At 52.1% G+C, this 24,149-nt stretch overlaps 2 protein-coding genes and 1 long non-coding RNA gene across 8 annotated transcripts in view; 1 reads left to right on the forward strand and 2 right to left on the reverse strand.

Annotated features, from left to right (window-relative positions):
* ABR (ABR activator of RhoGEF and GTPase) overlaps nucleotides 1-15,079 on the forward strand; it is a 186,263-nt gene extending 171,184 nt beyond the window's left edge. For 5 of the 6 annotated variants that reach the window (XM_038548422.1, XM_038548420.1, XM_038548421.1 and 2 more), the window contains 7 exons: nucleotides 6,133-6,192; nucleotides 6,421-6,530; nucleotides 7,227-7,366; nucleotides 8,390-8,524; nucleotides 9,344-9,449; nucleotides 11,604-11,751; nucleotides 12,377-12,466. In XM_038548422.1, the coding sequence (XP_038404350.1) occupies nucleotides 6,133-6,192; nucleotides 6,421-6,530; nucleotides 7,227-7,366; nucleotides 8,390-8,524; nucleotides 9,344-9,449; nucleotides 11,604-11,751; nucleotides 12,377-12,466 (789 nt within the window). Of the gene's footprint in view, nucleotides 1-6,132; nucleotides 6,193-6,420; nucleotides 6,531-7,226; nucleotides 7,367-8,389; nucleotides 8,525-9,343; nucleotides 9,450-11,603; nucleotides 11,752-12,376 lie in introns of all 6 variants that reach the window. The other variant, XM_038548426.1, reaches the window with a different exon arrangement.
* LOC119873333 lies at nucleotides 7,112-10,000 on the reverse strand. The gene is made up of 3 exons (XR_005364748.1): nucleotides 8,898-10,000; nucleotides 8,688-8,753; nucleotides 7,112-7,728 (listed from the first exon to the last, which is right to left on the reverse strand). It is a non-coding gene; the product is annotated as an uncharacterized LOC119873333 (long non-coding RNA).
* A 1,928-nt stretch (nucleotides 15,080-17,007) lies between the features above and the next one.
* TIMM22 (translocase of inner mitochondrial membrane 22) lies at nucleotides 17,008-24,035 on the reverse strand. Its single transcript, XM_038548427.1, has 4 exons — nucleotides 23,479-24,035; nucleotides 21,010-21,206; nucleotides 19,264-19,336; nucleotides 17,008-17,692 (listed from the first exon to the last, which is right to left on the reverse strand). The coding sequence occupies exons 1-4, from the start codon at nucleotides 23,711-23,713 to the stop codon at nucleotides 17,616-17,618; spliced, it is 582 nt and encodes a 193-aa protein (XP_038404355.1). The 5' UTR covers nucleotides 23,714-24,035; the 3' UTR covers nucleotides 17,008-17,615.
* Nucleotides 24,036-24,149: the final 114 nt, after the last annotated feature.

A 24,149-nucleotide genomic window follows, 5' to 3' on the forward strand; every position in this document is an offset into this window, starting at 1 on the left:
GGGGAGGGGAGGCATGATCCTGGACTTGCATATAGTCAGCACAGGCCTGTCATTGGGCTGCCCTGGGAGAGGGGGCCTGACCCTGCAGGGTGAGGGCCGGCGGGGCAGAGCTTGCCTGGCCTAATCATGGGGGAGCCAGCCTCTTGGAAAATGGGGTGATTTAACGGATCCTGAGTGTGGTCTTCTCCAGACCAGCTGCTGAGCTGAAAGGCAGGATTTAGGCCCTGGCATCCCCCCTCCCCCTCCACCCTGCCTCTTTGAGTTTCTCTCAGAGCAGCCACGTTGACGGAATCCTCCAGTACCCTTCCCAAGAGGGAGGAGAGGCAGGCCTTGGCAGCTCCCTATTCCCCCCGTTGCCAGCCCTACCATGCCTCTCACGCCTGTGGTCTGTCCCAATGACAGACTGGCTTTGGCATTCCAAGGGGACCCAGCCCAGAGCATGTGGACACACTTGAGGGAGGGCAGGAAAAAGCCAACCCGGTACCGCCACCGTGGCCACTGGCCTGGGAGCCACAGGAAGTGTACCCCCGTCAGATGGGACACCTGGCTCAGAGCCTGGTCTCCACAGCGCAGCACTCAGCCTCTGGCAGGCATCTCCAGAAGCACAGCCAGCTATCTCTACCTTCCATTCGGTATCCCGTTCACCTCTGACGGTGACAACTCCAGTATACTAGATTTATTGCCCTTTTTGTTAAAGCATTTATTTTTATTAGCCCTAGAAACAACTGGCTTCAAGAGAGGTCCATACCACCTCCCCAGGTCAGGCCGAGGATGCCAGGCCCCAGACTCAGAAAGCCTAGGGTAGAGCAGTGCTGGAGTGAAAGAAAGCAGGAAGCCAGGCCCATGGAGGCAGGAGGTCAGGGATCAAGTAGGCTCCTCAGGACCTCAGGCCTGTGCTGTAGAAGTGACAGAGTGAGGATCTGAGGAAAGGGGCTCGGTGCCAAGGGGCTCTTGTGGAGGAGGGGAAGTGGAGGCCTGGGAGCCCCCGTGTTACATCCCAAAGTAACACACTGATGGCTGTGCCTCCCCGCTGCTGGTTCCATCTGGTAAGCCCCACTGCCCACGGACAAGACACATGTGAGGGTGTGGGGGATGGCAGCAGCAGAAGACTTTGGGGCAAGCTGCAGGGCTGCAGGAGTGCAGTACAGTGGGAAGGCCACGGCCCATGTTTGAACACGGACTGTGTCATCTACCCAGGAGAGCAAGAATGGGGACCCCAAACTCGCTGGTGCCTCTGAGACCCCAGGCCCTGGGAGGTGGCCATGAAGGAGGCCAGAGGGAAGGAGGTGCACTGAGGTCACCTGCCCCAGGCCGGCGAGAAAGCAGCAAGAAGGAAGGGCTTAGGCCTGAGGCTCCCTAAGGATGTTCCTGGAGGAACCAGGTGCACCCACCATCCAGAGGATGCCTCCCCTGCCCTCCTGTTCTTGGATCCTTTCCAAGCCCCTGCAAGGCCACTGGGGTTTCCTGTCCTAGACTCGAGGCTGGTCAAGCAGCTCCCCAACCACCTGCCAGATTCTCTTTGAGAAAGTGTCTCCATCTCCTTATGTGGGCTCAGGATTTCGCTGCAGATGACCTGGTGAGTCTCTTGTGGATATGGTTCCAAAGGTCAGCCGTGTCTCCTGGGCAGAGGGTTGCACATGCAGCCATGACCTGACTGAGTCTAAATGCAAAGGCAAACAGAACATAACTGAGCTGCTCCTGGCGGCATGGATGGCACACTTGTTCATAACTTTCTCCAGGATGTCCTATGGCTCATTTCTGTCTCCTGCCTGCTCCCTACTTTGGGGGAGCCCCAACTGTATATTACCTGTGGGGTGAAGGAAGGGCCCTCTGGAGGTCTCCCCCAGCCTGGCCTTCGCAGCCCCATCTATCTCCCCGCCTTGGGTGATCTGGCCTCGCCGAGGTACGCACTCCGTAGGGCTGGTGGTAGTGGCACCTGTCTGTTGGGACCGGACGGTAAGCAGTCAGGTATTCGCGTCCACTGACATCCTGGGGGCTGGCTCTTCCACCCCCAGCACTAATCTAATCAGGAAATAGCAAGTCCACATTTCCCAGGGGTTATAAATAGCCACAGCAGCTCAGGCAGCATCATTTCTCTGGAAAATGTGCCATGTCCCTCTCTACTCCTCACCCTCCCTTTTCTGTATTTAAATGACGTCCTAAAAATAGATTTGGTTTCTGGAGGCTGCTGGCCTGCCTGGAGGGAGACAGAACTTCATTGTCGGGGCACCAGGGCCGCACCTGCTAAGGGCACCCAGGATATGGCGGTGGTGGGGACTCACAGTAAAACACAGGACTGCCGCCTTACTCAGCCCTGGCCTCGGACCCGTGAAGTGTGCGAAGCAACAGCAGAGGGTGCCAGCAGGCTGCAAAGGGACAGTGTCTCGGTGTACCAGGAAGGCAGAGGAGAACCGAAGGCCTGAGTTCTCCAAGGAAAGCTTCCCAGAAGAAGCAGGGCAAGAACTGGGCCTTTGCATCAGAAGTTGCTTTTTCTGCATCTCCCATTCCCCCCAGGAAAATGTAAGGTTGCTGCTCGGCAGCTAGAACAGAAGCAATAGGGAGAGGAAAAATGGCAGAGTTGTACTGGAGGCAGCCCCAGATCAGGCACCAGGAGGCCTGATGTCTCCTTTCTAAATAAATAACGGAAAGAGCAGATACGTTGCTGCTGAGAGACACAGGCACCAGGCAAGGTGCTTTACACCTTACCTTGCAGGGCAGGTGAGTCAGGGACACTTGATCTTGTACCCCAACTCTCACTTCCTATGTGACATTGGGCAAATTCCTTATTCCCCTTAAGCCTCAGTGTTCTCATCTGTAAAACGGGAGCATAAAAAGGCTTAAACCTCACAGCTTTGTTAGGATGATTAATTGAGATTCTATATGTGAAGGGTTTGTCATTGTGTCAGACTCCTAGGAAATGCTCAGAACATTAGTTCTATGATTATTTTACATAGAACTAATGTACATTAGTTCTATGATTATTTTCCAGAACAATCCTTTGAGGTGGTATGGATGCCCCTGTGAGGAAGTTGAGGTTTGGGGGAGTTAAGTGACTTGCCCAAATTCACACAGTTGAGTGGAAGAGCAGACATTTGAACCTAGACAGGCCTGATTCTCAATCCCTGCTTTTCCCCACTTGTGCCCAGATGCCACTCCAGAACAGGGAGGGACCAATAACTTAGTCCATGGCAGCTGCCAGGAAGTGCCAGGTCATGGGAGATTAGAGCATGGGAGGGGCATTAGGTGCAGGGGCACCTGAGGGGCAGCCTGTGCCACAGACCTGGTGAGGGTTTGGGACAAAAAAAGTCTAGGAGAGGGAAGTTTTCTGGGACCAGTAGGACGCTTGGCCCCAGGGCTTCTGGAGTATTGAGCCTGGGCCACAGCCAGGCTGATGTATCCCACATGCCTTCCTCTGTGTGAGGAGGTGCTCGGACAGGGTCAGGGAGCATGGGGGCTGCTGAGTCCTGTCCACACTGCTCTCCCCCTGTTCTCTGCTCAATTCCACCCCTCCTCCATGCAGGGAACCTATTGCTGGAGGCAGGGCCTAGACCAAAGCTGGCCCACATGCAGACCCCAGAGCCACTGCCACCTGTCCCCAGCTGGTGTGTGGACAATAGAAGGTGTGGAAGGGGGGTGGGTGCCTGGGTGGCTCAGTCGGTTAAGAATCTACCTTTGGCTCAGTCATGACCCCAGGGTCCTGGGATCGAGCCCACATCAGGTTCTCTGCTCAGCAGCTCCCTCTCCCTCTGCTTCTCTCCACTGCTTGTGCTCTCTTTATCTCTGTCTCTCTCTCTCAAGTAAATAAATAAAATCTTAAATTTAAAAAAAAAGAAGAAGAAAAAGGTGCGGAGTCCCCTCAAGCTGTAGGAAGCTCCAGAACCCAGCCCACCCTGGGCCCACACAATTGTTTAGCTCTGTGGAAAACTAGAACAGTGGTGGCCACACTGTGGTGCACATGCTCTTGGGGGTGCACAGACTTTGCAGGCGGTATGTGGGCAGGTAAAGTTTTCAGAGAACCCATCTGTAGGCTCTCAGCTCCCACAGGTGCAACTGCCAGAAAGCAATCTGCCTGAGAAGGGCTTTTGGTCTCCAGCTGCCCTCCTCTGCCGGGAGCCCAGGGCTCGCTGTGGGGCCCAGCCCAGGGTGCCAAGGCCTCCTGGGTGGCCAACAGTGGGGCCTCTAGAAACATAGGGGTACATGTGGAGAAATAGAAGATGCTGATGGCTGCATGATGAATGCTTTCACAAGTCCGGTGTTTTCTAGTTCTTTGCTCTCCACAAAACTATTGGAAATTGTCCGCTGAGAGGTCATTTATTTTTTTTTTTATAAATTTTTATTTTTTATTTTTATTTTTTTAATTTATTTATGATAGTCACAGAGAGAGAGAGAGAGGCAGAGACACAGGCAGAAGGAGAAGCAGGCTCCATGCAGGGAGCCCGATGTGGGACTCAATCCCGGGTCTCCAGGATCGCGCCCTGGGCCAAAGGCAGGTGCCAAACTGCTGCGCCACTCAGGGATCCCCTGAGAGGTCATTTAAAATAAAGTTTGCTAATTAGGTATATAGGTAATTTAAGGCAGCTGAAGAGGAAAAAGTTAACACTGCGATAACAAAACTATTTTCAGCCCCATCTAGTTACTTACATGAACAAGATGTTTCACCCTTTATGTGTTTAAAAACAAAACCCAGGGCACCCAGCTCGCTCAGTCTCGGAGCCTGGGACTCTGGATCTCAGGGTCGTGAGTTCGAGCCCCACATCGGGTGTGGAGATTACTAAAAAAATAATAAGTCAACTTAGAACACACACATACATACACACACTCATATTGAGGCTGCACCCAGTTCCACCCTAGCAAAATACACACACGAACTAAAACAAAAAAAGTGTTCTACCCACCTCATGAAGAGACGCAAGCCCACCAAGATGGTACTTGGCTGCTGAATATTCATTAGAACTTATTTGTAACGTGCTGATTAGTGTTTTTTTTGTGCTCTGCCGGTCACTGTAATAACTAATCTAGAACGTGTCTTGATTATTGGAGCCTTGTGGTCTCAGGAAGCATTTCATTGCTACTTGTACAGATATTTTTGGTGAAGCAAAATATGATAGGGTGATGAATAAAAGACCGTAAGACAGAAAAGTACAAACTAGGACAAAACTCTTTGGGAGGGCAAAGAAACCATGCAGGATATCTGCAAGGGAAAAGGAGAGCTTGTATTTTCCTCATGGATGATGGTGGGTATCAGATCGCTGTGGTAATTGGATCCCACTGAATACACTGAAGACAGTGATGTAACAGTTTTATTTTAAGATGTAAATATTTACATTATCCTGGAAGTCCTACTCTTTGCAACTATTTAAACTTGCTTTGGAAATATTCAGATGGTGAGTTGCAAATGTGCTGGGGAGTGCATAATTTTTCCAAATCGTCGTGTGGGTGCGCAAGGAAAAACACTTTGAAGGCCACTGAGTCAGAGGAATGGAGTCCTGTCCCCCGTGAGGGATGCCTCGGATCCTCCCCTGCCATCCCCACTTCTTGGAGCTCCTGCCCAATCCGGGGGCCTTCCCTACAGAGTGTTTTTCTCCTTGGAGGTCAGCTGCTCACCCCCACTTGTCTCAGGGAGCCTTCGCAACAGTCCACAAGGCAGCTTCTGCTACTGGCCATGGGGAGCAGATGAAGCAGAAGAGGCTGAGCCAGGATCCCAAGGCCTCAGATCCAGGCAGCCTGGCTCCTGAGTTGGGGCCCCTGACTTCTGCCCACCCCCGTTCAGCACCTCCGTATGCACTGGCTGCAGCACCTCCTGTTTGTGAGCCTGTGTCTGCATCTGCAAAGTGGGTGATAGAACCCATCTCAGTGGGCGGCGGTCAGGAAGAAAGGAGGCGTGATGGGCCAGCGTGCCTACTCGTGTGCCCCAGCCCTTTCACGGAGGAGGGGAGTCCTTTACTAGCCAGGACAGGAGGGGCTGGGTGCTGGAGCCACCCCGAAGGGCTGATTTTGAGAGAACCATAGCCCCCAATCCTGCCTTCCTGACCAGTTAGCCCACTGTGACCGCCGCCAGCCAGCAGAGAGCTTGCCCCCAAGCCGTCATCTCCATCCCTCACGCTCACGTTCTCCTTCTTCCTTTCTCTGCAGTTGGATCCACAAACTGTAGAAACCAAGAACTGGCACACAGATGTGATTGAGATGAACGGGGTGAGTCCGGAGAGGCAGGAAATGTCTGCGCAGTGGGTGGGCCTCTGGCTGCTGTCCTCGGGGTGCTGTCGCGCCCCGTCCCCTCTCCTGTGCCTGCACCCTTCCCACTTCCACCCCGGGTGGTGAAGATGGCCCTCGTCCACAGCCCTGGGGAGGGGACCCGGGCTTTGGAGGCGCTCCGCAGGCACTCATACTTGGGGGGCCTTGTGCCTGCCTCCCCCCCACCAGATCAAAGTTGAATTCTCCATGAAATTCACCAGCCGGGATATGAGCCTGAAGAGGACTCCATCCAAAAAGCAGACTGGCGTCTTTGGCGTGAAGATCAGCGTGGTGACTAAGTAGGTGCCGCCCGCAGTGTCTGAGCGCTGGCATTGGTGCCCGGGGGCCCTGGCAGCCCCTGCCGCCCAGCCCCCCCCGCCTGTCTGGCCCCTAATTGGTTGCCCTCCAGCTCAGTAGTGACGGATGGCCAGTTTGGAAGCCAAAAGTGGCCTGCTGGGGTAGGTCTCCATCCTACACGATGCTGTAGAAAGAAACAAACCCCGGGAGATTGCCTGTGAAAATCCCAGACCGTCAGCTTCTGGTAATAAACGAGAAGCTCTGACAACTGTAGTGTACATTGAGGCTTGACACCAGCAGGCCGGAAGCCAGGAGTGGCTGCCCCTCAGGAAAGGGTCTGCATCCTTCTGCTCCCTGCCACCCCCTCCATGTCCCTGGTCTCCGGGACCTCAAGCATCAGCCTCAGTGGACCACGTGTAGGTCCCACGTAGGCACCTGAAGTTGGGATCTGTTCTGGGGAACATTCTTGCCTCAGGAGTCTTTGGGCTGGTCTCCCAAACCTTCCTCCTGCCTTTGTCCCTTGCTGTGGTACAGCCTGCCCAGGCTGGTTGGGCGGGGCGGGGGGGGGCTCTTAGCCCCTTCCGAGGCCCCAACCCTGGAGGAAGCAGGAGCCATCCAGGGATGCAGAGAGGGAGCTGTGAGGTCTCCATGGAGGGGAGGGGACGCCCTCCACCACCCCTCACAGCCCCTCCCAACAGGCGGGAGCGCTCCAAGGTGCCCTACATCGTGCGGCAGTGTGTGGAGGAGGTGGAGAAGAGGGGTATCGAGGAGGTCGGCATCTACCGGATATCAGGGGTGGCCACGGACATCCAGGCGCTGAAGGCTGTCTTTGATGCCAGTGAGTGTGGGAGGCCCTGCCTGGGCACTGGTGGGGAGAGGGCACTCCGGGAGCGCAGGAGAACCAGAGGCCTTGTCCACAGAGAGGCCCCAAGTAGCCGATGGCCAAGGAGCCTTGTCCTGTGAACTACAGTTCAGTGTGCCACGCGGTGGGCCATCTCGGAGTCTCTGATGCGAGGACTCTGCCTGTATTTTCTTGTGACATCGCCTCCCCTCCAGTCCCTTATCGATTGCTGCAGATGAGGAACTGAGACTCCGAGAGGCCAAGTCACCCAGCTTATAGGTTTTGAGCCTCCTTTCTCCTCAGCTCTTCCTTACTCCTGTGTTCCTGGCTTTCTTGCTAGCTCCCCGGTGCATAGTGGGCTGTAAGGAAATTAAAGGGCTTCGAGCCTGGGCTGGCTGGCTTGGGCTCCCTTCTGCTCTCTCCAGAGCCCGAGTGCCCTGGGGGAGGGACATTGCTGCCTCTAGCCCTGTAAACTCCTCCGTGGTGGGGCCTGACCTTTCTGGTTCTTCTCTCCCCCATCTTGCTGGTTCAAGCTTCAGTAGTCCGGCAACCTGAACTGCCCAGGCAGTGCTGATTCCATGGGAGCCGAGGGGAGGCCTGTGTTCGGGAAGCCTGGGGGTGAGGGACTGGGGATGTGCTGGCATACGGCTCCTCGGTGCAGCCTAGAAGCTGAGGCTTTGTCAGAACATGATTTTACGTGTAAAAAATGTGCGGGGCCTTCCAGAGGGAGGCTCAGCAGTGGGGAGATTCTAAAGAGGGTGTCTGACATGTGGTGTGAGTGTGACTCCAGAACTCTGGATGAAGAGCTCTGCTCCCCTGCCCCCCACAGGACTGAGTCACAGACCACCTGTGGGCACTGCCTACATCCTGCCTTTCCTGGGGAGACCAGAGCTCACATGGAGTGGGTGGGGGCTTCCCTGGCTGTGTCGTGTGGGATGGAGCGGGGCCCGCCCACCTGGCTGAGGACTGCGTGGAAGACGGGCTCAGGCTGGTGCCCTCCCGATTGCACCCCCTCTGCAGATAACAAGGACATCCTGCTGATGCTGAGTGACATGGACATTAATGCCATCGCCGGCACCCTAAAGCTCTACTTCCGGGAGCTGCCCGAGCCCCTCCTCACAGACCGGCTTTACCCAGCCTTCATGGAGGGCATCGGTGAGGCTCTGTGGGACCAGAGGGCTGGGCTGACGTCCATGGCTCTGAGAGGGTGAGGCGTGACCTGCTGGGGCCTGATCCAGAGGCTGGACCCTCTCTCAGCTGCCTCTCTCCCCTCTTATCCCTGTGGGCCGCCCTCTGTGCTTCCTCCTTGAATACTGACCTCCTTGCTTGGAAAGCCTGGTGTCCAGGGAAATGTGCCCTGAGGTGGGTGGTCAGGGCCAGCATCCTAGAGCCAAAGACAAGCCTGGCTGGAATGCACTGGAGATGGCTGGAACCCAGCCTTCCAGAGGAGCACTTGCTCACTCTCACTGATGCCACGGGTGGGGCGGAAGCCAAGGGCCTTGCCAGCGGGGCTCCAGCCGCCACCCACCTGGGCTGAATCCAGGCCTGGGCACATTCCCTCCTGCCTCTCCCCTGCCTCTCCCCTGCCTCCTCCTCGGGCAGATCAGGGCTTCAGCCACCACAAGAAGTGAGGAACCCCACGGAAGGCTGCTAAATGCCTGCTCCAGCATCACAGGCAGCTGAAAGAGAGGAAATGTTCAAAGCAGTGTTCTCGTTGCCTAAAACTTAGCCTCCTAGACCAGGGACGGGAAAGGGCAAGAGCCATGAAGGCCCATGCAGGAGGGGTCCAAAGTTGCCTGCTCCCCCCAGCCGGCCTCCTGACTGAGTTACAGGTCACAGGTGGGGGCTTCCACAGGAATCAGCTGTTCATAGCCCACCCCCGGGAAGATACTAGGCCCTTCATTCCCCCACAGGGTCTGCTCAGGCCTCCCCACCCGGGAGCTGAGCCCCACCCTAGCTCCGCTCTCCCCACAGCCCTGTCAGACCCTGCTGCCAAGGAAAACTGCATGATGCACCTGCTCCGCACCCTGCCCGACCCCAACCTCATCACCTTCCTCTTCCTGCTGGAACACTTGAAAAGGTAATGAGCGGGGGCCCAGGGCAGGCCACTGTCTGGGGAGGACACATTCATTGGCTGGGGAACCCACCTCCTCAGCCCTGCCTCATGGGTGCTGGCCTCTGCTGGGTCATCCATCAAATGGTAAGAGTTTGCTTTTCAAACTCTTGCCTTCAAATTCTTCTGTTTTGAGAAATATTTGAGTCTTAATAACAACCTCAAATATTGGCCATACATTGCTTAGAAAGACAGGGCCAGAACCAACGACTGGGTGGATCCTGTAGTCAGTGGTCATTCAGTCAGTTTCACATTTTTAAATGGAAGGAACCAGACAGCATAGGGTACATGTTGTTAGGGTACATAGGGTACAAGCAGTAGCGTGCATGTTGTTCTGTTCAGTTGCACGTGGTCATGTGTCCTGGGTTATGACATCAAGTGTGTTTGTTGTGGCTCACAGTCAGAAGTTTGCAACCTGCTGGTCTTGACCTACACCTCATCTAACAGATAGGGAAACTGAGCCCCAGCCCAGCACAGATTTGCTTGAGGTTAGCAACGCTCTGTCCTTGGAAGGCACAGATCCCAAATCCTAAGCCCCCTCCCACCTTCTGCCCGCCCCTTCTATCCTTGAGTCCAGCAAAGAGCTGTTCAAGTCGATGCCTGCAGCAAAGTTCAGAATGGAAACCAGCCCTCACGGTGTCCTCACCACTCGATTTGGAGCCCAGTGCTGGACCGGGTGTTAGTGGGAAGGAAAAGCATCCTGGTGTCCCTTCAATCCACTTGCCACCCAGGACCAGGAAGCACCCTGAGCCGGGGCCACGCTGTGGGCCAGCTCCTCCCTGGGCCTGGGCTCTAGGCTGCGACTCAGCCAGGCCAGCTCTGGAGGGCCAGCAGAGCCCTGGAAATGCCTGGGGCTGCTGTCTTATTTTTCCCATTATGAGACATTTTCCCTCTGGTTTGGCCAGAACCGAAGCCCCAGCCAATTCCCATAGGTTGGTGAGCACTGTGGGGAGAGGACACACAGAAGAGGAGTGGGAAGGGAAAATCCATTAGGTTTTCCACCCTGGGAACCAGGCAGTCTGTTCCCACATCTGGGCCCCTGGCTAGTGTGTGTGTGTGTGTGTGTGTGTGTGTGTGTGTGTAGCGGGGGCTGGGCTGGCTGCACAGCTGCCTCCTGACTGGGCAATGTTTGCCCATTTCCAAAGCAGTCATCATGCGCATCCGTGGCTCTTGTCTAGAGGCTGGGGATGATGGTATAGCTGGGAGTGGAGGCGGGTACTGCTCATGGCCAGTGGTCTCAGCCACAGGAACATTTCCTTGGGCCGAGGGAGGCCCAGGGCCTCTTTGATGTGTTGGGTGGTACTGGGTCTGCCTGGACCCCAGCCACAGATGGCAGCCCCTGCTGTCACTCAGAGAAAATAGCTATTGAGCATGTGGCCCATTAGGTAAGAAGCAGAGAAAGATCCGAAGGGAAGCAACTGTGGAGTCCCATGAGGAAGACCCTTCTGGAAAGACACAGAATAGCCCCTGGGCTCCATCTGGGATTAGGGTCATTCTTGCCACAGCACAGCAGGCAGAACCGAGGTCTAGTTAGCAGCTGCTGCTGACCCCTGCCACTTCCCCCCCCCACACACACACACACAGGGACCCTCTCCCCGAGCACCTCACGGCAGCTTGGCTGACTCTGGGGAGAGCACAGGGTGGTGGAGAACATGGGCTCTGAAGGCAGACCGTGCGGGGTCAGACCCCAGCTCTGCCGCTGGCTAGCAGTGTGACCTTGGGCAAGTCACGTCACGCCTCTGTACTCTGGTTTCTTCATCTGTACGGTGGTGGTGATGAGGACGTCCCCACAGGCTGTGGTGAGCAGGAGCAGGAGGGAAAGTTCTTGAGTTGGTAATGTCATTATCCCCAAGGCGAAGGAGTTGGAGTTGGTCCTCATTCTGGCAGTTTACCATCAAGGGGTGGCCCTGAGAGCTAGGAATCTAATATAGGAACGTACTGGGACATAGCTGGAGACTTGGTCCATTGGCTTCGTCCCTCCCTACCAAGAGGTCTCTACCCTTAGGGTGGGCAGTGCCCACCTTCTGGGAGTCCTTCCAGTTCTTCTAGCTAAGGACAAGGGTCTGGAGTTCCCAGTGGCTGCTAAGAAGTGACTTCTGTGGCCCCTCCCCCACCTTTCAGGGTTGCTGAGAAGGAACCCGTCAACAAAATGTCCCTTCACAACCTGGCTACTGTGTTTGGCCCCACGTTACTGAGACCCTCAGAAGTGGAGAGCAAAGCACACCTCACGTCAGCTGCAGACATCTGGTCCCATGATGTCATGGCACAGGTACCTCCAGCACTGCGTGGGCCTGTGACTGGCAGAGTCGTGCGACGGGCTTCCCCTCGGGGGCGGAGGGAAAACAGCTCAGGGTGCCACTCCCTTCCCTGCTGAGCAGCTGGGCATTGAGTCTGTAGGATGTCACCAGGGAGGCAGGGCTCTGCACCAGGGGCCTGGAGTACATCTGTCCCAGGGGCTGACTGCAATCCTGGGGGTGCCTCAATCTCGCCACTCGATTTGGGCACATCTGGGGGCCTTGTCCTCATGTGTGCAAGCTCTAGGATTGCTTCCAAAGTGAGGAAGTTTTCCCCTGAATCCCTACGAGATCCAGGGCAGAGTCCAGTCTGGAGGCAGAGCCGCGCAGCCAAAGCCAACCTCTGGAGCAGGCTTGGAAGCTTCTGGCTGAGGTTGCGGAGTGGCCCTGGGCTCCGCAGCCCTCTGCTCTGCAGCGCCCTCTGCTGCTACAAGTGGGCACACACCTGGGCTTCTGGAGAGGGCCAAGTGGCCTGAGACAGCCCAAGGTTGGGGGCGGGGGGCACAGAGGTGACCCCAGCCCAGGGACCACTTCTCCACCTAATGGAGGAGGGCCAGGAGGACAAGGAGCCCAGGCTGAGTCTTCCCTGTCCCCCCACAGGTCCAGGTCCTCCTCTACTACCTGCAGCACCCCCCCATTTCCTTCGCAGAACTGAAGCGGAACACACTGTACTTCTCCACTGACGTGTAGCCAAGGTGGGAGCTGCTGTGGGGACGCCCCGGCCAGCCTCTCCAGCCCGGGGACCCGACACAGACTGGAAAGACTACACTAGGAACCCCCCCCTACCCAGCACTCCAGACTCCAAGGGACGCAGATTTCCAAGAACTGGAATATGTGCATCTTCCGTGCCACCTGTACAAAGCCGGCTGCCCCCGCCTCCCCCGCCACGCCCCAACCCTGCCCTCCGTACCTCTAGTTGTGTCTAATGCTCCGTGCCGTTCAGGAATTGTTTTATGTCTATTTGTCATGCAGAAATGGTAGTGACCGACCCAGTGTGGGCATACAGACAGCCTGCTTTGTTCTTTCGTTTCCTCCACCACTTTCTCCCCCCACCCCCCAAGTCCAGTCCAAGGGCTTTTATTTTGCGCTCTGTAACTGCTGCCAGCTTCTCCTCTCTTGGCCCTGCTCCCAGATCGCAGCCTCCAGGCCGCGTCCCCTCGGTTTGCCTCCACCCTCTCCTTCCTCCCAGCCTGCCCACATGCATGTGCAGCCTTGGTTTTTGCTCCATCACTCTGAGAGTTGAGGGGGCCCCGGGTGGCGGTGGCGGCGGTGGCAGTGGCCCCATCCAAGGCCGCCGCTGGCTGCCCTCCGGCCCTTCCCCCGCCCCCAGCCTGTGGAAGCACACCTGCTTCGCCCTGCTGCCCATGCACATGTCAGACACGGAGGCAGCCTCACACTAATCCTCAGCTTAGCACAGAGCTAGAGAGCAGATTTCTGGAACTTCCACCTGACAATCTCCATTTCTGGGGTTTATCTGTTCCAATTCCTGCCTCCCAGTGAGGCATCTTTGACTGTTTCTTCTGCTTTTCAGTTCCTTTTCCCCTGGTGTTCTATTTTCCTTTGAGTGTAAAGACTCACAAGTGACCTGCTATCAAGAGAGCCAGAGGGTCAGGAATCCAGGGATACGGGAGAGTTGGGTCACTGAGGAAACAGGATGGGCTGAACATCCAGAAAAGTGCCATGTAGCACTGGGCACCCTAAGTTGGGGGGAAGCGGCTCTCAGCAGCAAGGGATTATAGTGGCTTTTCTACTGGAGCCAGGTCTCTAGGAGGGCAATGGATAGGGCTGAAGCAGGTGCCCGGAAGCAGGCAGGCTCCGTCCAGGAGGCAGCCCCTTCCAGGTACCTCTCGTACCTCGTGGTAACTTTGCCTTAGAATTTACACATCCTCCACAGCCAAGCACTGCCACAGGGCAGCCCCTATGGCCACGTGTGCTCCGGGGCCTGGGAAAGACAGGCACAGTCCAGCAGTAGCCAGCCATCATGGTGCTGCCTCCTCACCCACAGCTTCTAGATGCGCCTTTTGGCTGAACTCTAGGAAACTGCAGAAGTTGGGGAGGAATGAGGAGTCCCAGGCACCTGCCTCTCTCGGGACTGGGCTTTGCTGGGGACATTGTCGACACTCTACTCCAGAGTAGAGGATCAGCAGGTTCTATTCCCAACCATGAGACCCATTTCTCCGTACCAGGAAGGAATAAGAGGTATCCTGAAAGGGCAGTTTCCTCCCATCCGAGCAGTAGCTGCCAGCACATGGCAGTTGGCCTGAGAGAGCAAACCCTCCCGGGCTGCAGGGGCTTGAGCACTGTTTTCTGGCTCTCCTGTGTGGCAGAGAGTAGAGTCTAGGCCCTCAGAATTAGAGAAACCGCTCCCTTAGCTTGCACTCAGGGCTGAGTTTTAAAGAAGGGTCTGCTGGCCCTAAAGCTATAGCATTGGCTTAGTGAGAGGCAGGGCCCTTTCTCATCTAGTTTACACCTGTTGCCCAGTCTTGGGCAGAACGGTACACATTCTGTGCACATGAGAGGAAAGAAAAGCCTAGGGAGGGAAATGATTCTGACCACGTAGCTGTTAGTGGCTTAGCAAGGAGCCCTGCTCCCTGGGACCGGAGGTGGAGAAGGAACACAATGGAGTCTGAAGAGCCCAGCCTGTGACCATCCCTGGAACCTCTGCTCAGCACTCTGGCGTGTGGCATGGAAGGCTTGTGCTTCCAAAGCCACTGATGATGGTGAACTGGAGGCCCAGCTAGAGCTAGCTACAGCTAAAAGTGGGTGCCTCCCACCTCCCCTAAACGAGATGTTGGCTTCTCGGCATCAGGTAGCTACCACAGCCCCCAGGCTTGCTTAGGCGATCCTGAGAATAGGAGGAAGGCTGGGGGCGCTGAGAAATGCAAAAGGCTCAGAATATTTATAAATCCCACCCCCAGGGTGGGGAGGGGCAGGTACCAGACACCGAAGAAGCTGCACTCCAAGGAAACAGCCCATGGGTTCTCCTGAGTCGGGCTGCGCAGCCCAGAACCCCTGGCCACTGCGCCCAGCAGGACAGGCTGTGCCAACAGGAGCCCAGCACCCAGCCTGCAGGAATCCCAGTGTGCCTGTCCCTGCTGGCAATGGCTGTTGGCTGCCAGTTTTTGCTGATACAGGTAGGATGGGAATCTTCATTAATATTTGACTTTAAGAAGTTGGTAAGGATATATTTTTTTTGTCTATGTTCTGTTTCAACTTATGTAGATTATTATAAATTGATGTAAACCACGTGAGAGGAAAATGTTAATAAAAAAATGCAAAGCCCCAACATTTGCACACAACTCAGCCCTGTGGTGTGGACATTTGTATACTCAGTAGTCCAGGGAAGACCACCAATCTAAATATTTAACTCTTCCAGCTGCCTCCAGATAGGAGGAGTTTCCAGGAATCTATGCACCCAGTTAACTTCCCTTGAGCTTCCCTTCAGCCTATGGGGGCTGTGGCAGTTGGGGGGGGGGGGGGGGGAGGTAGGCAAACCCAAGACCTTGTGCAGAGTCCTCCAGGTCCGTCACCAGTCAGATTCCTTTCATGAAGGACAAAGGCCCCAACAAAGACCTGGCCATCAGTATGCCTGCGAGGGATGGCAGAAAGCTGTCAACCCAAGTAGAGGCTTCTTACTTTATGTAAACTTTTCTCTACATTTTCCTTGGAAGTAGATGTCTTTGGGGCAGCCTTTTGGCCTAGTCTGATTGTTGGAGAGGCTGGATCCCCTAGGGGGCCCAGCCTCCCTTTAGGAGAGCCAGCAGGGTTAATATAGGTTCCCACCAGCCTAAGCCAGTGAACACAATGTTTATTCTGGAGATCAGGAACAGATGTCTCTGAAAATTGGTGTTTGGTTTGTGAGCTCATACTGACTCCTTAGCCATCTAAAACAGGAAACTATTCATCTCCTTTCTTGACTGAATAGTCAATGTGGACAATGCTTGGCTTATTGAAATGATGGCTACTGACAGCCCCAGGGCTCATCTGCTTCAAGGGAGTCATAAAGGCAGCGTTTCTTGTATTCATTCAGGGTATTTGACCCTCCTTGTTAGACTGCCTGGTAGAAAATGCCAGGCATCCTAGTACTTTGACAGCTGCCAGGTAGGAGCGTCTGCTCTTGCTCTCAAAGTGCTCATAGGTGACTTATTTAGGGACAGTATAGGAAACACTCCTTTGTTCCCAGACCTTTGAGGATACTCCAGCCGGCCTAGGAGCAGTGAAGCCTCATACCTGTGAGACTGGGCTCAATATTATTTAGAATTCATCATAGAAGGACGTAAACTCTATGCATTAACTCACATTCACTGCAAAGAAAATGGGTATGGCCAGAGAAAGGTGTTACCAAGCTGAATTTGACATTATCACTCACTCTCACACACACACACCACAGGACATCAGGACCTCTCAGCCAAGTCTGAATTCTGGTTAGAAGGAGGTAAGTTAGAAGACAGCAGAAAAGGGGGGTAAGAAAGCCAAAAAAGGTGAAGGCGTTTGTGTACAGTAGAAAACAAGACATTACTGCTGGCTGAAAGTGGCTGGAGTTTCACGGCCCCACCAAGCCTACCTTCCTGCCCCCAAATGGGAAAGCCTGAGCTCATTACCTTCATGTATTACCAAAGGACCAGAGTAAAGAAGCACTCGTGGCAGATCCTAACCATAAGAGCCTTTTTTTTTGCCCCAGGGCACATAATCAAGCTGAGCTGCTATTGTCAAAAAAAGGCTACTACTAGGTCAAATAAAAAACTATGTTAAACACACACACACACATAAACGAAAAAGCCTGATACCTGAGAACAAGGGTAGTGGTGAACAGCCCCTCAACACTGATCTTCCCCAGCAGCTGCTGATTTGAGTCATCAGGAGGACCTTAGCAGGAGTCTTCATACGTCGTGTCCTTGAGCTGGGTCTAGTCCAGTGGTCAGACCATAAAACCAATGTGGCTCAGACCATAGGCATTCCCATCGGCCAGCACACAGGAAGGTTTTTAGAAGAGGCCAAGGATTATGCATGGAATGTCCATGTATCTTAGGACATGGCTAGGCTAGGCTTCTTGGACAGTAGGCCCCGGCTGAGGTAACAATCTCCATTAACACTATTCTACAAACCCTGAGAATCGAACATTCTATTCTCAAGAGCTTTCTCACTCTCCCTCTGGATGTCCAATCTCTGGGCCACCTGGCACCATTTTTGGGAATCATGGAATATGAAAATAAAAATAAACCAACCTGTTATTTATTCATTGATTTTATAGTATGAACGGCCTTTATTGTTCGTAATGGGAAGTGAAAGGGAGGAGGGGACATGACGACTCTGGCTCCAAAGGCAGCTCCGAAGACTCTGTCGCTGTTCCCTCCTGCCAAAAACTTAACCAACCTTTTAAATTGTAATATAATATTTTTTAACAAAGAACACTAAACGAAATAACAATGGGTCAGAAGGTATAAATGTACTCTGCCCTGCCACGTGAGATGACCGACTACAGGGACATCCAAAGTAGACAAGCTTCCTGGATCTGTGTCCAGTCACCTCTGGTCCCACCGCACCGAATGGCCAGAATGCCAGCTGTGGTCGGGGCTGAACCTTTGGGGAGCTGAGTTCCTACAAGTCAATACATTCCTGATCTGCCTGAGAAGGGCTGGTATGGCACATTCCACACCCCCAAAGTGTGGCTGGAATCCAGGAGCCGAGAACGTGGCTCCTCAAGGTGGCAGTCAGGTGGCTCCCTCGTGACGCTAACCACATGAGGGAAAGCAAAGGTGTGTGGTCTCTGAAGCAACTGCCCTCCACAGGGCAGCTCTGATCCTGGGGTGGCAGTGTCCTTCCCTGGAGGCAGTAACTCTCACCGTAGGTAATAATCAATTGCAGCAGAGAAAGCAGCAAAACCTCCACAACCAATGACCCCGGCCTTTAAGCCAGCTGTAAAGCAAAGAGAAGTGACATTACTTGTGGTGACAGACACCGAGTCAGACTACATTCAGAAGTGTGCCTCGCCGTAGATGCAGAGACACTGGTGTCAATATTCTCCTTCAACCAACCCATCAGATCTGTCAGACTTCTACGAAGCAGTGTCCACAATCTACTCCTGTGTGCTTTATCTAGCTGTACATCCAGCTTTTCTCATTCCAAAAAATTACGATTTCGATTTCCAGTTTCATGAAATAGCTCCTCGCAGGCAGGAAACTGGTTAAGAGAACCAGCCCTTGGAACCAAGTGAAAGCATATGGCCTGTTCCCCGGATTTGTTTATGAAATAAATTCCTGGGAAGGTGACCAAAGCAATCCTAGAGGGAGCTGAGCTTCTCAAAGTCCCTGACAAAGCTGAGCGATGGAAAGATCAAAGGAAAAGTTACTCTATAAATCACAAATGGCTGTCAGAGGAGCAGAAGCAGCTTTTAATGATAGCAAATCATCCTGCTTTTCAGAAAAGGAGAAAACAGGCTTTTTGTTTTGGGCAAATCAGGGCACAGCAGATAGAGAGTGGCCCAGCAATGGACACTGGGAGGAGAGTTGGGTCATTGACACCCCACACCACCCCCTTGATGGGCACACCAACAGGGAGAAGTGCAGAGAACAGTTTTCTTTGTTGTTACAATTGATAACCTGACATTTCTAGAATACCTCTATCTGGCTTTCAATGGGTAGAAATCTAAGAATCCTCAACTGCAAAAACAACTACCGTGTAACTTATACATAATATTAAAACTGACAGTTGTACAGTATTAAAATGTCTTAACTGCTTGAGACAAAGTCCAGCAGGGACTTTGGATAAATGGGCTCTCCGGAGCTGAATGAGACTTAGCTGTACGTCTGTACTATCCTGCAAATCAACACAGTTCAGGAATTACCTACTGGGAGAAGTTCTCATGTGTTCAATGTGAGGGCAGTTTTGTTTTTTAGATTTTACTTATTTGTTCATGAGACACAGAGAGAGAGGCAGAGGGAGAAGCAGACTCCCTGCGGGGAGCTGGAGGTAGAACTCGATCCCAGGACTCTAGAATCACACTCTGAGCCATCCAAGCATCCCATCTTTTTTCTAAAATGTAGATCTTTCTGTGGTTCTTACCATGGGTGATTTTGTCCCCTAGGGGAATTTGGCAATGTCTAAAAGATACTTTCAATAGTCACTGCTAACTGATACTTCTAGCTTCTAGTGGGTAGAGGCAAGGGATACTGCTAAACATCCTACAATGCATGAATAGCCCCACTCTCCTCCCAGAAAAGATATATCTGGTCCAAAATGCCAGTGGTGCCAAAGATGAAAACCCCTGATTTAGATATTAGAAGTTCCCAAAATTAAAAAAAAAAAAAGAGAAGTTCCCAAAATTAAGTTAATGCAAAAGTAAATGTGTGTTACTTATCAGAAGGGAAGAGTATCAAGTATCCACATATGCCTTGGGCTGTCCCTGGAACACTCACATGTTTGAAAATGTCAACTATAGCACGTTGTCCAAGGCCACAAAGAAAACCATGCAAGAGTTGTTTACTAACCTCTGAAACCAATGGCTCCTCCAGTGATGCAGCCACTAATGACACTGTTCTTCCAATCTGATTTTCCCCGGTACTGTGGGTGGAAAAGTGCAGTTTAGAGCCAAAGAAACAAGCCAGACAAGATGATTAAGGGAAAAAAAAACACAGTTTCTAGCTGGCTAATTTAGTCCCTCCCCCAAAGGAAACCTAATCCTTTTCACTTTCAAAAGTATAGTTCCTAAAATTTGAATGTGTTCATGGATACTTCCTGCAGGTGGTACCAGAGTGCTGAAACCAAGTGTACCATTTGAGAAGCAATCAAAATCTCTTCTCTGGTTCCCCAATAAGTCTCATGATTAAAATGATTAAGCAACTTCTAACAGACACATGAAAACATGCTCAATATCACTCATCACCAGGGAAATGCAAATCAAAACTAAATGAGCTAACGCCTCACATCTCTCAGAATGGCTAAAATCAACACAATAAACAACAGGTGTTGGGTGAGGATATGGAGAAAGGGGAACCCCTTTCCACTGCTGGTGAGAATGCAAACTGATGCAGCCACTCTGGAAATCAGTATGAAGGTTCCTCAGAAAGTTAAAAATAGAACTCTTGGGGTGCCTGGCTGGCTCAGTCAGTGGAGCATGTGTCTCTTGAGCTCAGGGTTAGGAGTTCGAGCCCCACGTTGGGTATAGAGAGTAGTTAAAAATAAAATCTTAAAAGAAAAAAAAGCTCTACTGTACAATCCAGCAGACTGCTAGGTATTTACCCAAAGAATACAAATACTACTTCAAAGGGAAACATGCATCCCGATATTTATAGCAGCATTATCTACAATAGCCAAATTATGAAAACAGGACAAGTGTCCATCTATTGACAAATGGGTAAAGATGTGATGTTTACACACACACACACACACACACACACACACTTGAATATTACTCAGCTATAAAAAGAATTTTGCCATTTGCAATGTCATGGATGGAGCTAGGGAGTATTATGCTAAGCAAAATAAGTCAGAGAAAAACAAATACCATATGATTTCACTCATGTGGAATTTAAGAAACAAAAACAAATAGGCAAAGGGAAAAAAAGAGAGAAAAGGGCAAGCCAAGAAACAAACTCAACTACAGAGAACAAACCGATGGTGACCAGAAGGGGAGGGGGTGGGGGATGGGTGAAATAGGTGATAGGGATTAAGGAGCGCACTTGTGATGAGCACCAGGTGTTGTATGGAAGTGTGGAATCAGACACCTGGATGGCTCAGCAGTTGGGCGTCTGCCTTTGGCTCAGGATGTGATCCCGCAGTCCCGGGATATCGGGATCAAGTTCCACATCGGGCTCCCTGCATGGAGCTTGCTTCTCCCTCTGCCTCTGTGTGTCTCTCATGAATAAATAAATAAAACCTTTAAAAAAAAAAGGAAGTGAAAAAAAATAAAAATAAAAAAATAAAAAAAATTTTAAAAAGGAAGTGTGGAAATCACTATATTGTATGCCTGAAACTAATATTACACTGTATGTTAACTAGAATTTTACAAAATTTAAAAAATAAATCATTAACCAAATTCTAGCCTACAAAGAAACGTAAAAAACAATGCAAGCCCAAGTAAATGCAATAAATGCACAAAAAGTTTACATTCAGAACTATTCAATGAAAATTCAATCTAGCAAGTATCAGACATTTCTGCTCTGCTTTCTAATTAATAGCGCTCTTTAGAAGTCATAAGATGGTACAAGTCTTTCTCAGAAGGCAGAGACACTTACAGATTCTACCAAACACTCGGTGCAAGAAAACATGGCGCCCACAATGGCAAAATTTTTGGCGTAAGACATTCCTCTCTGTCCCATGTCTTTCAGAACTTCTTTTGCTGTCGGTGTACGGTAAGGATCCTTAGGGTCAAAGCCCACATTGGTATCAATGCCAGCAGTGAACACTCCAAAGGCACCTCCCAAGACAAATCCTAAAAAGACACACAGATGAAGACTTCTTTGGCATGTTTTCTGGGTTACTGTAATGAGGTCATACTCGAATTGCACATTTGGCTGGCTACCAGCAAAGAGGACACCCCCTACCTACCGCCCCTACTCCATCTTACCAAACTCTCCAGTTATCTGGTTGCACATCACACAAGCCGTAAACTATCTTGTTGACATCTTCTTCTCAGTCTTTGATTTCTTCCTCTTTTCATTTTCTAACATTCCTGAAGATTCGATCTTTAACCTTCTGTTCTGTCTGTACTCATACATTCAACTCTCAACTTTGCAAATCACTCCCTTGACAATGGTGACATTCATAACTATCATTTAGTGAGTACCATGCTCCAATCACTCTGATGCTTTATAGTCACAGCTCCTTTTATTCTTCACAATAGTCTCGTGAGGTAGATACTATTACCCTTTCCATTCTACAGCTGAATCGGCTGAGGCTCAGGGAGGTTAAGTAACTTTCCTAAGGTCACAAAGCTACCAAATAGCAACCATACACTGCTGTCCCCATCTTTCTGAGCCTGCTAGACACTTCTATATAGATGTCCTCTCATCACCCCAAGGTCAAAATATGTTTAATGAAGTCATGGGCACCTTCCCTCCAGACTTTCTTCCTTCTTTCCAGGCACTCCAACTCCAAAGCTGAAGGGCATTTCTGACCGGTTCTTTGCTTTCCCCTACAACCCTATGTTCACAGTTATCATCCTAGTCTAAGGCCTGTATCACTCCCACTCTAGAGCATTACAAAGACTTATTCATCATTTTAACAAATATGTAAGTGATGTAGTAGGGTCGGACATAATGATGAACAAACACCAAGGCCAGGCTGCACTGCACCTCAGTTTTGCAAATTCCCTATGCCGTCTTCCCACCCACACTTTCTTTCTTCACCACACTCTATGCTGGGTCATCATGTGCATCAATTACTGCTCTAATGCCTAAAGACAAAAAAGCCCAAAGCCCCAACTCCACCTCCAACTTGAAAGGGCATTTCTCCTCCTCTTTACCCCCATTCTCTCAATCCTTCAAGATACAGCTGCAGTCTCACCTCTTGTAGCCTTCCCCAAACCATAAAAATACTGCTCTCTTTCTACTACATACCTGCACTCCCACTGTATTTGTTTCTTGTCTTTCATTCTCATGAGATTTCAACTCATCTGCAAATGTGGCCAACCTCTTTACAGGAGGGACACCATACACTCTCAAATCCTTTTTCAAAAGGTCTAAAAAAAAAAAAAAAGTGTGTGTGGGGGGGGAGTCTTTCCCCCTTGTTTCCCACCATCTAATCACACTGTCCACACTGGCCTTTGTTTTCTTTTTCTTTTTAAGATTTTATTTATTTATTTGAGAGCGAGCTAGGGAGAGAGCACTAGCTGGGGGAGGGGCCGAGGGAGAGGGAGAGGGAGAGAGCAGACTCCCCGCTGAGCAGGGAGCCCCAAGGCGGGGTGGATCCCAGGTCCCTGGAGTCATGACCCGACCTGATGGCAGATGCTTAACCTGCTGAACCACAGAGGTACCCCTGTCCTTTGTTTTTCAAACAGGAAGCCAGCTCCTACCGGACCTTGGCAGTTGCTGCTCCCCCATGTTCCACTTTCCTGCCTGGCTCCTTCCCAACATTCTTGTTTCTATATATATATATATATATATATATATATATATATATATATATATATATATATATATATATATTAAAATGTGAGCTTCATGAGAACCTGGCTCTGGTCTCTAACCCTGTCCCTCCACCCCTGAGCACGTGACGGTTACTTTTAACAACTCGTTGAAAGAATGCTTATTTAGGGACGCCTGGGTGGCTTAGCAGTTGAGCGTCTGCCTTTAGCTCAGGGCATGATCCCAGAGTTCCGGGATCGAGTCCCACATCGGGCTCCCTGCATGGAGCCTGCTTCTCCCTCTGCCTCTTTCTCTGTGTCTCTCATGAATAAATAAATAAAATCTTAAAAAAAAAAATAAAGAATGCTTATTTAAAAGCGAACCAACGAATGAAGGCAGGCATTTTATAACCTTTAGGCCCCAACCCATATGGTACCGATTCTCTGACCCAATTTCCAGGGGCGAAAAAGAACCTCAGGGCCTAGAGAGGGGTCACCCGAGCTCACGGATCCAGGCAGGGGTGCAGTCAGGAGCGAGGTCCACAGGCTCCTCGCCTCCCAGGCCGTGGTCTTCTTGGCAGAGGACCCCGCTGCCGTGCAAGCCCTCAGCCTCCCACCGGGCCCCCTAGTCTTGCCTCACCTCCCACGCAGGCCAGCGCCGCCTTGAAGGCGCAGCTTTCCATCGCCTTCTCGATCATCTTCTGTTCCTCACTCTTGATCGGGCTCGGGATCCCGCCCAGACTACTGGGCTCCAGCAGCCGGGGCTGACGCTTGTCGCCCACCAGGTACTGCAGAAGAAGGCTGTACTGCAGCGGGGCTTCGGCGGAACCCGCTGCCTCCGGCGCGGAGGCCCCCGTACTGGGGGTAGTCGCCATGACTGCAGATGCTCGAGAAACCCTGGCGTTCTTCTTCCCACAGCAGATTCCGCAAGCTTCACGTTAGGGCGCGCCTAGCCCCCGTGACGCAACGGCAGATTCGCCACAACGAGCAAGTGCAAGAAACGACGCCAGCGAAGTCCGTTCGTGCCTCCGGCGAAAGAGATACCATGTTCCCCAAAAGCCCCTTGTCAATACCGAGTCAGGCTTGTGCAGCATCCAAACGGCCCTAATGAACAAGATTCAGAGTCACCAGAAAGCGCCCTCTTCGTCAGGGCGGCAGCGCGGGGGGTACCGCGATCTGTATAGCCCAGGCATCTCCCAGGAGGCTCTGCGCGGGCGCGCGCCTCGGGGCCTCGTCTGGAGCTCCCGACTGCGGGGAGGGGGCGGAGGAGCGCCCCCGCGAGGCTGCAGCGCGCCGGAGCCTCGCCAGGGG

This window comes from Canis lupus, chromosome 9, assembly GCF_011100685.1.
Source record: "Canis lupus familiaris isolate Mischka breed German Shepherd chromosome 9, alternate assembly UU_Cfam_GSD_1.0, whole genome shotgun sequence".
Lineage (NCBI taxonomy): Eukaryota > Metazoa > Chordata > Mammalia > Carnivora > Canidae > Canis > Canis lupus.